The 18295-nt window shown below is 31.5% G+C and overlaps 2 protein-coding genes and 1 non-coding gene across 3 annotated transcripts; 2 read left to right on the forward strand and 1 right to left on the reverse strand.

Annotated features, from left to right (window-relative positions):
- The first annotated feature begins 3883 nt into the window (after positions 1 to 3883).
- Positions 3884 to 7907, forward strand: LOC102581404 (uncharacterized). The gene is made up of 5 exons (XM_006346866.2): positions 3884 to 4472; positions 4569 to 4613; positions 4694 to 5002; positions 5586 to 5806; positions 7529 to 7907. Exons 1-5 carry the CDS (start codon positions 4274 to 4276, stop codon positions 7730 to 7732), a joined length of 978 nt encoding a protein of 325 aa, XP_006346928.1. The 5' UTR covers positions 3884 to 4273; the 3' UTR covers positions 7733 to 7907.
- Positions 7908 to 11621: 3714 nt separating this feature from the next.
- TRNAD-GUC (transfer RNA aspartic acid (anticodon GUC)) lies at positions 11622 to 11693 on the forward strand. Its single transcript has one exon. It is a non-coding gene; the product is annotated as a tRNA-Asp (tRNA).
- Positions 11694 to 11874: 181 nt separating this feature from the next.
- LOC102581734 (multidrug resistance protein 2-like) lies at positions 11875 to 14918 on the reverse strand. The gene is made up of 4 exons (XM_006346867.2): positions 14793 to 14918; positions 12987 to 13613; positions 12732 to 12907; positions 11875 to 12652 (listed from the first exon to the last, which is right to left on the reverse strand). Exons 1-4 carry the CDS (start codon positions 14795 to 14797, stop codon positions 12054 to 12056), a joined length of 1407 nt encoding a protein of 468 aa, XP_006346929.1. The 5' UTR covers positions 14798 to 14918; the 3' UTR covers positions 11875 to 12053.
- Between the last annotated feature and the right edge of the window lie 3377 nt (positions 14919 to 18295).

Below are 18295 nucleotides of genomic sequence, written 5' to 3' on the forward strand. Positions count from 1 at the left end.
TTTTTCCTAATAATAATAATAATAATAATAATAATAAAACATGACTCATTGAGAGTGGTGAAACTACAGACGGCGTTGATTGATAGATTGAAATAGAAAGATCTAACATTTGAAGTTTATCGATTTCTACAATGACCTCAATTAAATATTTTAATAATAACATGATTTATAATAATTAAATATTTAACAAATTTCTTAGTACGTATATACAATTTGGACAACAAGTTACAGGGGATTTATGTAAATTCGTAACAGAGCCTCTGAATCTGCTCAGGGTGAAAGTAAGAATATTCACCATTATGTCAAGTTCCGAGTATTTATGCAACTTAAGTGGCATTTGGAATATTATATGTAGAAGAAGATATGAAGTTGATCAATATATAGTGTGTTCTTTGTATATATACATATTTCTTTTGTTTAATTTTATGTGATAAAATTAAAACTTCGAAAAAGTTCTCACTTTAATTTGTACGGTAACTTCATAAGTGGACATTGCTGTAGCTTGAAGCTTTAAAATTTAGAAATATAATTTTTACAAATAAGCTCTGCTTTGAGTGAGTATTGTAACAAAAGATCGATTATGCATTGATGAGCCTAAATATGAAATTTGGGGTGATTTAATGTAGTTTTTGAGGTGTTTTTGGATGAATTTGGTGTTTGGATTCAAGGGAGAAGACAAGTTCAATTTTTCGATTTGTAGTGTATAATATTGTATATGAGTGTATAGTGCCTTTTATACGTTGTATAATGTTATATATGGGTTGTATAATATTATATTGTATATCAAGTTGTTAAACATTTTTGTAGAACAAAATATGAGAGTTTTGTATATTATTGTATATGGGATGTATAACATTGTATATTAGACTGTGTTTTAATTTGGCTAAAATTTTGTAATGTAAACTTTGGGGCATATAAGTTTGTACTTCTTTTGAAATTATCCCATTTTTATATGTCTTCTCAAATAATTTGAATTGTTAATCGTTGTGACTTGTAGTATTCTAGCGCTTTTAAATGTCTAAAGAATTCTATGTTTAATTTTAATTATGATTAAAATTAAGAAATTTGACTTTTGAACATGATATCACATAAATTGAAATAGAATAGCTAACAACGTTTATGATTTAACATCTTCTTACATCAAATATTCTATGGGTGGTGGGGTGGGGGGTTAAGTATGTGGCCCTGATTGCGGGGGATGGCAAGTGTTGTGGGACTAAGCAAGAGATAGTCCGCAAGTTACTTAGAAAATAACTTTAAGGACGCCCTAGGAATTTCTAGGATTAGGATTTTTGCGAACTATATAAACTCAGCTAAATTAATGCATTTATATCATCTCATCGAGAATTAATAAGAGTTGATGACTAACATGATTTTTTTTCCTCCTAAAAGATCCTCACATAAAATTGTGTGTTATTTCTTTTTCGATATTATTATTTCGATTACTGTTGTCTCATAGGGGTAAGTCCAAGGGGTTCATCTGAACCCTATTTGACGAAAAATTATATCATTTATATAAGATGTTGAATCTGTTTAACTTTTTTGTATATTTACTTCTTTATATTTTTGAAGTATCCTTTTTTTTTATGAAAATTCAGACTCCATCGATGAGGGTGTGAGTTGCATGTTAAAAGTTTCTTGGGGCATCTTGTCAAATTATATTGAGGTGGAAAGTAGGTACTCAAAAAGTGAGAGGAAGATAGTGGGTATACAGTATACACTTGACAATATTAGTACTATATCAACTATGCATGCACGTTGATTAGTGTCAGGAATGAAATTGACTGCCATCTCTTCTTTTAGAGCCCAAACCTTTGCTTCAATGGTTGTGGCCCTATATACTCAACTAATCCCACTTGTATCGAATTTTGTGTGCAAATGAGCCAAAGCCACACTCAATCAACTAATAAAAATTAATTGGAGTACACTTTAGCTTTTAGCCACGAGTAGTATTAAGATTCTTTTTTTCTAATTTTGTTATATACAAAAGCTAAATACAAATAACCATGCTTTGTTAATTATTAGTAGATAACTTTATGTACTCATTATTAACTCTTAGAAGCTTCATGAACCTTGTGAGTTGGTTTACGAAGATGCTTTCACACCCATTTTATGAGTTTTTGTTATGTGTCGTTTAAGGCGTGGGTGAAACAAGTGTTGATTATGGGTTTGGTCGAAACTAATTTGAATGTGTTTATATATAAATTATTGATTAAAACCTTATAATTTTAAAAACTAGAATATCGAATTCATAAGATTTAAATCTAGACTTGATTTCTAGCTTGAAGTCTTGTTGCATGTTCGTACGATGATTTAGATGATTGAAACCCTTTGCATATTGTTGTTGAGATATTGATCGATTGGTTAAGGATTTGGTGTGGAGTAATTTTTTCTTAAGAGTTTGTCAGATAGTTCAATTGGATTTATAGATTATATTCATACTCAATTCTCAATTCTCATGTGGAATCATAAAAAAGAATATTTCAATCAAGCACATTAGCGTATGCAGAATTTTTCATAAGCATCAAAGTGCCAAACCACCCGTCAAGTGCACAACTTTGTTTACATCACTGTCCTCTAATTGTAATATTTCTACCTTCTATTTTCATTTTAATTATTATTCATATTAATGTATATCTAGTAAAAGAAATTAAAATAATCAATGAATCAATGTCACACGTGACACCCGTCGAGTCAAAATAAACAATCCTTACTTAGGCAAGACAAGTTACTTTTAGTCAGACACCTCTTTTTTTATGTTTAGCTCCCTTAAAACAACGTTCGATCCGTCACAACTAATAGGATTAAAATGGTTGAATCAATCAAATGACCCAACGGACATAAAACAACTCAATTATACTTTCTATCTATCCTCTGCCATGAAACCTACTTTGCATACAATTGAGACAAAATGTGAGAGTGATCAACAAGAAAAAAAAAAAGGGGGACCTACCTAGCTAGTATTTATATATATACACCCCCACTCATTTTTATTAAGATAATAATAATGATCTTGACATTTTCACATGGATTCATGTATGTCCACATATGAATGAATGAATGAATTACATACAAATAATAATACTATAATTTTAACTTACCATTAGATTTCTTCCATGCAACTGTCCCTACTATTCCCCTAATTTCTCTTTCACCATAATCTTTCCAACCTAGACTGAAAATAACACAACAATGTGGAATACACCTTCATCAATTCTTTGAAAAATATGGCAATGTGACCATCAACACATGTCATTATTTCATTGGTGTAGCCAATAAATGAAATTTCATAATCAATAAGGAATCATTTTCTTTTAAAATTAACTCTGATTGTTGCCCAGAGTACATCAATTTCAACATGTCATTTTCATTGTTTATATTAGTATTATTATTAAGCTTTAACTACTTTAAACACTAAACAAGTTATTAGTACTAATAATTAATTGATTTATGTGCACTCACTCCCAAGAAGAACTATGATTTTAGTGTAAGAGAAAGTTCTAATCATCTCGACGTAACTGTAACAGCCTACCCATCTAGTGTTATTGTCCGTTCTGGGCCTAGTCTGCATGACTTTAAAACGCATCACTAGTTGGTAAGGTCCGCTTACATGTATACCCAATATCACTCCTATGTTTTGTCGATGTGGGATCTCTTATCTTAAGCTGGGGTGTTACCACTTACCCATATAGAGCTTTGTAATTACTTCTTCAAATTGTTTTGGTCAATCAGCATAGAATTCCAGGCTACCTAGTACTTTTATTTATTTGTACCAAAATATAAGGACTAAACTACATGTTCTGTTTTCTTTTCCTTCCCACCCGGGTCCAGTATCCGTAGTGGGCTCTGATTAAGTCTGGATAGGCACATTGCAAGACTCATTTTTGTGAGCGACACTCCTAATATGATTTTTTTAATTCTTAAGGTGAAATAATCGTAATCATCCCACCAAAACTCCTGCACGTATAGTTTGTAGACATATAGTAGCAGTACTTCAGCTCCTAAATTAGGTACTGTTTCTTTACACTTTCAGTGTATATAAAGCAAACCCTTACAACAATTATTTATCATAGTCCCCTGCATTTTTTTTTAATGCAAAAGCAAGAAAATCAGATTAGAGCTCTGTCTGATCTTGCTACTTGCAGATAAACCAAATATTTCATGTGGCCCAATTTTTAGTTCTTTTTTTTTTCATTGACCAATTTCATTTAAACATGGCATTATAATTTTTTTTTTAAAAAGTTGAAGTGTCATCAAAGTGTTCATTACCAACATGGAACAATCAAGAAAACAAGATGAATCAGAGTTCAACTTAAGGGAATGGGCTCTTAAGGCTAAACTAAACAGAGAAAAAACCAATTCAAGAAGGTACTCTGCATCTTATATTAGAAGTTTTAGAGAAGAGGCAAAATCTTTTAGATCAAATGTAACAATTTCAAGTACTGCTTCCTCTCCTGGCTACACCTTAAGAGGTATGTAACATCATGAACACAAACGAAATCTTGAATTGCGTATAAAAACAGTATTGTACTAGTAGTACTAATCATTTTTATTTTTTTTTACTACAGAGGAAATTGATCCATCAAAATATTCTTTTACCACTGCCCTCAAAGGTGAGCCATGATTTTGAACACAAATGAAATCTTGAATTGCGTATAAAAGCAGTATTGTTTTTTTTTTCTTTCAAGTGCAGCATTACAGGCAAAAACAATATATAGTTGGGAATACATGTCACCAGATGGTTTGGCTTTGAATTCGAAATGGAATGAAGCTGAGAAATATATATGTAATCCATTGTCAGGGGAAGTTCCTTTAGAATGTTTGTCTGCAAAAATACTAAGTGGAAGATCATTTAGACAACCATCAAGCAGAATTACTATTTCAGGTCCTCTTATTTATCCTTCTCAGATTCAGAGTACACCACAAGTCCAAACAAAGCACCATGTGAAAAAACCTTCTTTTTCTACACATGAAGAAGTTGAAATCAAAATCCCAACCAAAGGTGAGTTATGTTTTCACTTCTTTATTAATGGTGGTTAAAACGTTTAACTACTTGAGCAGTTATTCAAAGTTATAATTGTCAAAAATACTTTTGAGAGTTTCCTATTTGAACTATCATGTTTTCACTTTTATCAACTATTTATCAAAACATACCTTAACTATCAACATTGTCAGCTAGGAAAAAGGAACAACTGATAGTTGAGGTGTGTTTTGATAAATAGTTGATGATAATTCAGGTAGGAAAAGTGAACATTTGATAGCTCAGGTGAAAAACTCACAAAAATATGATACTTCGAATGTGTTTTTGATCATTATAATATCCTAATTTTTATTTATTTTCTTATATCTTCAATACACCCTCCCACGTGCCAGTCTGATTATTTTTATGATCTTAACACGTAAAAATTCGTTTTGATAGGTAAGATTTGAACCCATGACGTCTTTCTTTTCTAATAGTACCACGTGTGATCATATCGTTTAAAAATTTAAGCAGTTAAACATAGTTGTAAGTTCAACACTATAACCATCATTTCTACTGACAATTTTGTTTTTTTGGTCTTTTTACACTTTGTATATAATTGTAGAGAAGAAAGAAGTTAGCATTACAAGAGATGTGGGAACACAGAGCATTTCAGCTTATGTAAGTTCAAGTAGTCCAAGTCCTGCTCCAACTCCATCAATTGAAGAAATGTCTATGAAGCTAAGTGAAGCAGCTGACTCCTCAACTATGACTACTCCATCCATTAAAGAAATTTCCTCAGATCACTCTCCTGTCACTACTCCTAAATTAAAATCTGAGCAAGAGGTAAGAAATTTATTACTTCTTCCTTTCTATTTTATGTGACAAAAAAAAAATGAAACTTGTGGTCTAAAACAATTTTTTTTTAGATATTTGTGTGACTGCAAATCATTCTATTAAAGGTAAAAAGAGAATTTAGCATATTAGCATTTGTTAAGACCTGATAACCTATAGTTACTTCCTCCGTCACATTTTATGTGACACAGTTTAATTGCTCATAAGTTTAGCATATTAGAATGACATAATTATTAACCAAAAGAAAATATTAAAAGTTATTTGTTAAAAAACAGTTTAGAAGAGAATACATCACATCACATCGAAATTTTAAATTTGTTTTGAATTGCCAAGACTTATGAAAATAATGACTCGATCCCAAATAAATTAAAATTAGCTATATGAATCATTACTGATCATGTTTCTTAATTATATTCATCTCAACCCATTGTAGAATTGTTTAAAATATTTTGGTATGTTTCAAAATGAATAAAGAGTGACATAAATTACAAAAAGAAAAAGGAAACCATATGTCAATAATTCTTAACTTTGGACCATGTCTTATAAATGATCCAAGGATCATGATGGATGAGGGACTATAGTACTTAAAAGACTAGATTATCTGAATTGACTATGCCCTATTAACTGGTGTGTGGGGTGGGATGGGGGTGGGGGGACTACATAATTAATTGGTCCTTTCCATCACTATAATTCACCAAAGCACATGCCAATCCCTTGCTTTTGTGGGCACAAATTTAATTGTGTTGGACCTTGGCCTTTTTCATATTTGTGCATTTCTTTAGATTTATTTTTCTAAGAATGGTTAACAAGTTTTCTACCTACTATTGGGAAAAAAGACTTACCTTATACCATAAAATTCTTAATGAATATTGTCATATTATTGTTGTGTACAACCTCAACAATTAATGCAAGACAAGTTTATTTCAAATACCAAAGCACAACCCCACAAGCCAAAATCACCTTAATACATATTGTCTTTACCCTCTTTCCCCCCCTCCCCCTTTACAGCTATTGTACTTTGTTTTTTCTTATTCAAGATTACTCAGTAATCCTAAGAAATAGTAATAGTTTTATCTATCTATGTGAAAACTACAGCAACTCTATGCTTAGTTTTTTTTTGTTTTTTTTTTTCAAAATTAACGAGAGTTTTAGTTTTATCTGTTCACTTGGAGTTGTATCAATTCATTTTGTATATGTTATATCTAATTCACTCTGATATATAGAGAACAAATACTTAAAACAGTTAATACATTGATACAAAGCGAATTGAATAGTACACTGAACTATTGCTACGTTTGGTAATTAACCAAACTACCACTATGATTGATTATTAGGCTCAACGTACCGCTATTCTTGAAATTTCCTCTTTATCTATTCTACCATGTAGCTTACTAGTTTATCAATCAATATACACAATTATAAGTTTAAATTCTATTTAAACAATTTAATTAATTAAAATAATAAAAGAGCATTGCTGATATAAAATTAAGAGTTCATAAGTTTTATATATAGTCATGTCATCTAAACAATATATACAAATATTAAAATAAGACATGTTATCTGCTAACTACGATAGATAAAAATGACATAATAGTGTAAAAAGAGTATATACGGACAAGATATATTATTTATACATTCAAGTGTACATTGATTTCAGGATCTCATTCAAACATTTCTGACACTATTGTACAATAAATGTGTGTGTATATATAGGTGGAAATGAAAGAAATAGGAGAAGAAGACACAAAAAGAAATGAAGAAATTCAAGAAGAAGGAGAGAGAAAGAAAGTGAAATTGGGTGGGGGGTGTTTGTCATGGAAGAGTTTGTGGATGAGAAGAACAAGGCAGAGAGAGAAGCATAAATCAAGAAACAACAACATTTTTCTTTGCCATATAAATGGATGTTATAAACACTAAAATTCAAAAAATAATAAAAAAAAAACATGTCCTTGGGGATAGAAAGATTCTCTTTCCATCACACCCTTTGTCTATTCTTAGATTCTAGTATATCTACCAAGGATCTATAAAACATGCATGTCTATTCTAATATCTTGTCATGAACATTTTTTTATAGAGCTTTAAATTATCTTGATTCCTTTTATTTGTATTAAATATTTTGACTAAGAACCAGATTTTTGTAGTCTTCCCGAATAATTACTTCTTTATTTTTATTGGTCTACAGTAATATTGTATATATAACAACATGCTCAATGAAATTTCACAAGTGAGGTTTGGGGAGGCCAGTTAGAGTGTACGAGGACTTATCACTACCTCATGAAGGTAGATAGGTTGTTCTCGAAAGACCCTCGGCTCAAGTGCAACAAATTCGATAAACACAATGAAGGAAATATAACAACTAATAAGAAAAGTTGTGCAAGGCCTACAAGAAAAGAACAATAACAAAATAGTGCAGTAACCGAAATACAATAAACAGATATAATGATGGATATCAAAAGTAAGAACTACAAGAATACGACTAGTAACGACATACACCTACAGCCTAAATCCTTGAAAATAAAGACAATATTCCACTACAACCTAACTTTCAACCCTAATAGGTGACCTCCACACCCTCTTATCTAAGGTCATGTCCTCGTTAATATGAAATTGTCATGCCCTGTCGAGTCATCTCTCCCCAATGCTTTTTCGGTTTATCTCTACCTCTCCTCGTGCCTACTATATCCAACCTCTCGCACCTCCTCACATGGACATCTGCACATCTCCTCTTTACATGTCCAAATCGTCTCAATTTCACTTCTTTTATCTTGTTCATCATGGATATCACTCTGGATAACCTCATTTCTAATCTTATTACTCCTAGTATATCCATACATTCATATTAGCATCCACATTTCTGCACTAACATCCTCATAAGTGAGTAATTTTTATTTAATAATACTAAAATTTTGAGATTAGAAAATAATCTCGTTATTGTATTATTTAATCCAAGGATTGTTTTTTTATATTTTAAAAATATATATAATAATTCAATTCTTTTCTAGCCATTGATAAAAGATTAAGGGACTTGTCCTATTCAAAATGCGAAGGGGTTATCATTTCCCAAACTCAAAATGTCAAGGGGGTAAAGTGGATTTATTTAACGGAAAAGGGCCAAAAATACTCCTGTACTATTTGAAAAGGTTTGAAAATACCCCTCATCCACCTATTGGGCTAAAAATATCCCTCAGTCAATCTTTTTGGTCCACTATTACCCTTTAAACTAACAGTCTTATAATTTTTAATTAATTATTAATTATTACGTGACGTCTTTCTATTGGATAAAGTTTAATTCCAATCCACCAAACTTTCTTTTACCTCCACCCGACACATATTGACACCCCTTGACCCAAATCCATATTAAGATAAAATAAATTTTTATACATTACCAATCTTTATCAAGATCAATATAGACAGTACATTGAAGATAAGAAAAATGGACAGTACATTGAAGAGAAGAAAAAGATTTTAATAAATTATTCCATATTAGAAATTAAATTAATCAACATAGTACCAAACTTTACATAAATGGACAGTACATTGAAGATTTTAAAACGCACCAACATACATACACATTTATACGGTAGTTGGATTGGGACATTGATACAAGAAGATGAACCAAGAAATGAGTGGCATTGAGGATCAGTAGCAGCAAGATCAAATGAAACGTGTAAATGGGATAAAATAGATTATGTGTTTAAAGCTAAAATAAATTGGATGAAATTGATCTTGAAATCGCTTAATAAGAAAAGGGGAAGAAGAAAAATAGGATATTAGGTTTAAGGGAGAAGAGATAATTCAATCTTTTTTTATTTCTAATGGATCTTGTAATTGGGTTTGGGTCAAGGGATATCAATATGGGTCAGGTGGGGGTAGGAAAAAGTTTGGTGGGTTGGAATTAAAATTTAGGACAAATTACTTAACTACACTCCTTTATAATTACTTACTTTAATATCCATTTATCCCTACTTATTTCAAAAATTTCAAAAATCCCTTATTTTACCTATGTATCCCGTGCACAACGCTATGTATCCCGCTATGTGGAATGTATCAAACGCTATGTATCCCGTGCACAACGCTATGTATCCCGCTATGTGGAATGTATCAAACGCTATGTATCCCGTGCACAACGCTATGGCTATGTGGAATGTATCAAACGTTATGTATCCCGTGCACAACGCTATGTATCCCGCTATGTGGAATGTATCAAACCTAATGTATCCCGTGTACAACGCTATGTATCCCGCAAACATCATTTTTAAGGGATTTTTGGTAAATAGAAAACTAGAAGGGATAGGATGTTATTTAGTACTTATAATATGTGGTTCCTATAATTTATACTAAAATTTATCCAATAAAAAGACGCCACGTAATAATTAATAATAATAATATTTAAAACATATAAGGTTGTTAGTTTAAAGGGTAATAGTGGACCAAAAAGGTTGATTGAGGGGTATTTTTAGCCCAATAGATGGATGAGGGGTATTTTTAAACCTTTTCGAATAGTACAGAGGTATGTTTGGCCCTTTTCCGAAAATTAATGATAAATTAGGAAGAGTGATTTTATAAGTGAAAAACAGTAAATTGAATGATCTTATTATATAACTTTTTTTTTTATAATTGAATAACATTTTAAGATATTTACTCCGATAAGAAAAATTATAAGTGGAATCATGAATAGGAAGCAACTCAAGGATATGGGGTCATATAGGGGATCTTTTTTCACTTTTTTCATGTTTACTTTTGGTTTCCTTTTGCAGTATATTAGTCATGAGTTGACGATAAATTGAACTTCTTTTGTAGGGAGTGACTTTGTTTTCTGACAAAAGTTGGGTAAGGTATCACGGGCATGTTGTGTATATGAACTATATATGATATACAGTTATACACTCCATCCTATTTATTTAACATAGAGATGCAAACAATATATAATGCATCAATTTGTATATATAGTTGTATCCAAAACGTGCGTGTCTTCATACACTTGGAACTTTTTTTGTTTACATATATTTGTGGAAACATTATTACATACATATAATAGGATAATGAAAATAATACAAAGTACATATCAATTTTGGTGTATAACCTAAATCCTTAAAATCAATAGAGTTTCATATTCAAAACTCACTTACAAGTCAACTTGTGAATAGGGGTGTTTGATGGATCGGTTATTGATTAAAATCAAAATCAAACAATTTGATCGATTTTTAAATTATTAAAATCGAGCCAAATGAATATAATATATATTTATTGATTTGGTTGTTATCGATTTCAATTCAAATATTTGGTTATTAATCATACACGAAAATAAAAGGAATGATTCATTCAAAAGAAGAAGAAAAAAAGATAGCAATTCACCTAAAAGGAAATGAATTATGTACGTGCCATTTTGGATCTTATAATTCTTGTAACAGAACACCAATTATGTTTAAATTCTTGTTAGCTAATCTAATGTACTTAACAACATAAACTTATTGAAAAATGTATAAGCTAACGATATTGTTGCACAAATAAAAGATGCATCATAATTTATTTTTTTCATTAGAGTGATGCATTTTTCGCATAAAAGAAATTTCATTAAAATAATATATAATTTGTCAGTTCAGTTATTTCTTCGATTTTTTTGAACAAAACCAAAACAATTACTATCAACTTTTAGAAATGTAAAACTAAACCAAACTAAATAAAAATGGTTTTGGATCGATTTTTATCCATGGATATCCCTAACTTGTGAGGATAAATTATGGATATTGATTTGATAATAATCTGCATGTAAATCGATATCTCTACGAGTTGTTAACAACAAGATGTCGTTGTAGTATAGTGGTAAGTATTCCCGCCTGTCACGCGGGTGACCCGGGTTCGATCCCCGGCAGCGGCGTATTTTTTGTTATCTTTTTAGAAAAATCTTCTTGGTATCTGTTTCATTGCTCGATAAAATAGACGTATAACGTAAAGATAAAGTTGTTGTCAGCTCAATAAAATAGACGTTTATAATGGTTAAGAAATCCTTAAAATAGAAGGGGGAGCCTTGACTTTAAGATAAAAGTTGTTGTCACGAGTTTAAGCCGCGAAAATATTCTCTGGCAGTAAATCAAGATAAGGTTTGCATACACGATCCAATGTGATCCTGTCATCCCCCAAATCCTACATGTAGCGAGAGCTTAGTGCACAACTACTACTACTAAAAAAGAACTGATTAACTACTGTAACAAATAATAAACGTAAAGAAGTGTGATTGTCATATCATCTCTGTTTCTTTTATGCTGGCTATTCTTGCATTCTCTCGGTCCTGCTTGAATGTCCAATACAAGGGTGTATAAAATAAGCTACACAAGCCAAAAGGCAGGGCCATCATTGAAAAGAGACCTTTTGACAATGCTAAGGCCTCTTTGGAAGATCCTAACACCGGATCAACAGACTTGGTATCATAACCATATAGTTTCTCCGCGAGAATTCCTACAACTGGAGCTGCAAAAGAGGAAAACGAGACCTCAAAGGCGCGATCAAATGCATAAATCATGGTCCTGTGTTTTGAAGGCACAACTTCTGCAAACATGGGACCATTTGAAGCAGTAGAATTCCAGCTGATTGTTAGCCCCATCAGGAATAATGTCACAGCAAATGTGTAGTAGCTACTCACAGACTGGGGGACAATTCGAAGAAGGAACCATGAGAATGGGATGCCCATAAAAGCACTAAATTGAGCACACATGATACGCCCTGAATGAGGGTACGTGTGAGATATTCTATCTGCAACTACGCCACCAAAAAAGGATCCTATCGCACATCCTGCAGCAAATAGACTGACAAGTGCTGCTGCACTGTTGTGATCAAAACCTGCATCATCATTTCACGTTTATATAATCGACTCAATGGACAGTCATGAACTTCAAAACATGAAATGCAGGCTACTCACCAATTAATTCAAACCACAACGTAAAAAAAACCATGGCTGTCCACGGTAAGGACCCAACCAAACCTTGCAAAACAATGAACTGAAACGTTTTCACTTTCATGACAGCTTTCATTGCTGTCCATGACTCCATCCAAATCGACATTGAATTGGTATTTCCCTTCTCTATCAAGCCCTCCCTAAAACAGGATCACGAAAGGTGTTAAACGATGTTTAACTAGAGCAAAGGAAATGAAGCTACAAGAAGCAACACCGTACCTGTCATTACTGTTTTTCGTATTATCATGCTCTATGTTGGCTCTTTTTCTTGGATCAACAACAAATGTAAAGACAAGAAATGCAATAAAAATACTGAAAGTTGCCATCATGACGAATGCAAAGCGCCATCCAGGAATGCCCCAGAATTTATAACCAGCCATAACAGTAGCAATAGCTCCACCTCCTATCCCACCGACAGTTCCAACAAGACTAAGAAATCCAAATCCAGTTCCTCTGGACTCATCCATATAGCTATCTGCTATAAATGACTGGAGTGCAGGTATCACAATAGCGAGTCCAAATCCATTTACGGCCCTCCAAAATCCAACCTGCATAAAATAGTTACTAGCGCCGACTGCACCAGTTGATAGGGACCAGAACAGGATACCGATTGCAAGAACAGTGGGACGGTCATAGTTTATAACTAAAATACCTGCCACTGGCGATGCAATCCCCTGGACGAAATTCCTTATGAATGTGAGATAACCAAGATCAGATGGACCAGCCTTAAATGTTTCACTGACTTCTTTGTATACAGCTGGTAGGAGATTTTCGTCAGCACGCTCCATTATAGCTGCCATGTTGATGATGATCAGGGAAAGAGAAATCCCAAATACTCTCCTTGTTCTGTAATGGATCGATAAACATTTTAAAATCGAATAAGAAGAACATATAGGTAATAAAATATAAATGCAGAATTCTTCTCTTAAGTATATTTAAGGACCTAAAACTAAGAGGGATAACATTGTTTATCGCAAGTAATATCTTATCATTTGATGATCAAAATTTTGTTACATGGATATGACATTAATAAAAGAACAAACTTTCATGCTCAGTAAACATAAATGCCTCATGATACTCTACAAGATATACATGAAAGTTCAGAAAACAAATTAACATTTAGTAGCAATGAACCTACAAAGTCTGAATTTCAAACTACTGGACACAACATCACAGGCGCTCCTTCCCTTGTTAGTTGCTATGTTTTTTTCCTCAGTGTTTTCTTACTCCATTGTACTTGAATTCGCTACACTTGACCCGAAGGTCTTTCGGAAACAACCTTTTTATCTCTACGAGGTACTGGTAAGGTCTGCGTACACTCTACATTCCCCAGATCCCACTTATGGGATTCCACTCACAGAAATTGAAAGTCTCTTCCTTAGCAGAAAATCCCTTCAAACTAAAGGAAATACCAATTCTCACGGGAAATCTTAGTAGCTCAGTTGGTTAGCTACCTGAACTTTCACCTTGTTGATGAGGGTTCCATTTCTCCATCCCCTGCCCCCAATTTTACAAAAAAAAAAGGAGTAGCAATTCTCACAATTTCACATCTAATAGTAGACACCAACCCTTACATATGAAAATTAAAGCCATCAGTATTCAGTGATTAGCCTACATCTTTCCATACAACAACTTGCATAATGATATAACAAGAAACTATACAAGTCAGTTTATGACATATATGTATAACTGCATTGAAATTTTTTGTCTTCTGATCTGTTTTTATGCTACGGTTAGTTCAAATCCGCATTAAAGAAAATGTAACCAAGTTGATTACTTGACTGTATAATTGACATGATTATTTAGCATTATTTGAAAACCCTTTGATCCCCGAATTCGGAGTATCTATTTTCAAGCAATTCACAGTGTTCAACAAGCAATCGATATTCTCAGATAGTGTAATGAGTATAAAAATGAACGATCAAACAGCATGAGGAAAGTCCATAATCACTCCAAAAAATATATAAACTGTATAAATAATCAATGGTACAATTACCATTTTGAAAAATAAAGAGTGGAGCTAACCTCATGATGCTTGAGTACTTGCAGAATTTTGGATCCAAAAATTGGAGGAGGAAATCCCAAAGAAGAGGTCAACGGTCCTCTTCCCCCATTCACTCACCATTGGGTTCATAATCTTAATATCCTATTCCCCACTTGACACAAAGTTTAAAAATATATTTAAAAAAAATCTTTAAATCTTATAGTTCTAAATTGAATATTAATATAGTATGTATAAAAAAAACACTATAATAAAACTAACTTTTAACGATAATAAATATGTACATTAACAAAGAGTATTAAAGTCTTTGCCGACATTAGTTAATTATCATGGATCAAATATCGTTATAGGCTTTAGTGCTAATTGCCTCTAAAAAAACATATTTTTGAACAGTTAAGCTTTTATCGTTAATTAATTACTACTAAAAAAAAGTCATTTAAAATTGAAAGGGAGGAAGTATTTGATAAAGTCGAGTAAACGCACGTGCTTGGGTTTTGGTAGGGAACCATTTAACGTGGGAGCAGAGAAATTTCTTTAGGAAATTAAGCAAATGTGATGAGATTTATGAAGTTTAGGAAGATTGAATATTCAATATTAATCTAATCAATGAATATATACTATAGTTTAACCAATAGCAACATAACATTGCTTTGTTAATAGAAAACTTACCTATTTTATTTATATATAGGAGTATTGAGTTTTGCAGGCTTGGACAATTGATGAATATATATGACAAAATTACAATGATTCAAAATGTCGTCTGTCTTGTTAAGACTGACACTAGTAATATGGATATGGATAATATCATCTTATACAATAGAGGTCCTTTGATTTATTGGGTTTGTAGTTTATTTTTAATCAGTGAATTGTTTAATACATGCACGTGATTTGAGTCAAAACTATTTGATTCCAACATACTTATATATATAGCTAATGCACTAGGTCTGCTCCCACGGTGATAGTATACATACAACTTTTTTTACCCAATAAGTGAAAAATTGCTTACACCCAATCGATGTATATATTATAAGTTTTTTTTACGGTTATAGCACTGTAATTTAGAAATAACGAAATGTGTAAGCGATAGCCGATAAAGCTAAAATATGTGTATATTTTAAACCTCACTTATGGAACGATACTAAATATGTTATTGTTATGGTTAAGTACATACAATTTAAACTGAGATCTGAAACCCAAAACATAAGTTAATTTCACTAAATACTGACCAATCATATGTATAATCTGTAACACTGATTTTTTAAGCATGCTACAAATTAATCCCAAGCTAAGCTATTTAGGCTTTGGACCATCGGCAAACTTTGCAGATCAACCTAAGCTACGGCCCATTGAAGTAGTGTGGGCTAGCCAATTTTTAGCTTTATGATTGAAAAATAACTAGTGAAAATTTCATATATGACATATATTAGACTAATATTTTTAAGTTATAGCGGTAAAATTGAACTTTCAAGTTGTAACAATAAAAAAATTCAGGTTGTAACAGTTTCTTAAAAAAAAAACTTTTTTTAAATAAATTTAGTAAAAATTTTAGTTTTAGAAAAAATAAAAAGAATAAAAAAAAAAAATCGTTTCTGAAAAAAAAGGGTAAAAAAAGGGAAAAAGTGTGTTAATTAAATTTGAATTGATTGAAGATAATTACTAATTAGCATAAATTAAGGAAATTCAAACTAATTAAGAATATATTTAGTTTCCTTATTTCACTCTAATTTGTTAAAATTAATTAAAAATTCTTATTTCATCCATTTTCTTCCACGTTTCTCTCTCTTCGATTTTTTTCTAGAAATCTTGTCACTCTCATCTAATTCATATTCGTTTTTATTCAATAATCTTTATTTTCTGGACGACTTCTTATTAGTATGGGAAAATACATAAAAACACCCTTGAACTTGGCAGCAAAACTTACTTTAGCACCTTAACTTTACAGGTAATTATTTACCCCCTAAACTTATTTCAAGTGAATTTAATAGCACCTTACACATACAATACAAGTTTCATACTTATGGGTGAAATGCACGCGTGCCACTTAAGCGCCACCTCTATGCCACATCGATGACACGTCGGATAATTGAAAAAAATACTTTTTCTTTATTTTTATTTCCCTACATTTAAAAAAATAAAAATATTTTCACTATTCACTCATCCTCTTCATTATTTCATTTGAGTCAATTTCTTAACTTCTAAAATTCTGACCGACTATTCACCCATCCTCTTCATTATTTCATTTGGGTCAATTTCTTAACTTCTAAAATTCTGACCGATTCATTCTATTTTCATTACTTTGTAATGATTTATTATTACTTCCATTAATCTCTTTTTTTAGCTAAGTGAAGCTTCAACTTACATCAACAATGGCGCCTTCAGATTTGTGCAAAATCAGTGTGCTTAACTTTTTAGATTTATTGTTAATTTTCTTGTTTAACTTCCTAATACATATCCAGGTATAGAATAAGTAATGTTTAAAGTTAGATGATTAATTATTTTTTAAGGTTCTGACACTTTGTTAATTCTTTATTAATCAAATCATAGTTGAATTTTTTTAAAGATTTGCTATTTTGATTTGAAATTTTCTCGTTTATTATAAATATAAACTACTTAGAAGAAGGAGAAAATCGGAGATAAAGGATGCATAGAGGAACGAGAGGAGAGGGTGTGCAGGCTGTGAGGAAGAAGAAATAATTAAAAAGAAAAGAAATGAGTTGGGTTTGGGGTGATGGGTGCAAGGAAGAACAACAAGAAGAAGAAATGGGAAAAAATTGTATTGGCTGGAAATGGAAAAAAAGGGCCCCATTTAATTTTTTTTCTTTATTTACGCGCTGATATTTTTGAAATTTGCCATGTCAGCAATCCGGGTGATATTAAATTACTTGTAATAAGATTAGGGGGGTAAATAATTATCCTTAAAGTTAAAGTGTTAAAGTAAGTTTTGCTGCCAAGTTCAAGGGTGTTTTTATGTATTTTTCCTATTAGTAGTAATAAAACATGGTGGTAGATGTGATCCTTCAGGTTAGTGTTCTTTGCGATTTTTTATTTGTATTGTAATACAAACCAAACGTTCAAAACAATTATGAACAGTGATTCTGGAAAAAAAAATATTAAGATTTTGTTTGTGAATAATAATTTTAATTATGGCGTTTTTGGTATGAATATTCACTTTTGAAATTACATAAAATTTGTTTGAAATTGGTATAGATTTTTGTTTGAACATTCTTTTCTTTTTTTTGTATGTTTCTGGTTAAAAAATTACATAAAATTTATTTGAATTTGGTATATTGGTTATACCATGTTGGTACGATTTTAGAATTATATTTGAATGAATTCCGTATACCATTTGTCTAATAAATGACAATTAATAGTTAAAAGTGGTATTATTTTGGTATTATAGTGGCATGATTCTACTGTGAAAAAGTGACGACTTATATCATGAAATAGGTATAATTTTGGAATGAAATAGGTATGAAAAATGTGCATAATAATTATATGAAATTTGTATACTGATTTCAGATTTTTT

The sequence above is a fragment of the Solanum tuberosum genome, unplaced genomic scaffold, assembly GCF_000226075.1.
Source record: "Solanum tuberosum cultivar DM 1-3 516 R44 unplaced genomic scaffold, SolTub_3.0 scf00085, whole genome shotgun sequence".
NCBI classification, from domain to species: Eukaryota; Viridiplantae; Streptophyta; class Magnoliopsida; order Solanales; family Solanaceae; genus Solanum; species Solanum tuberosum.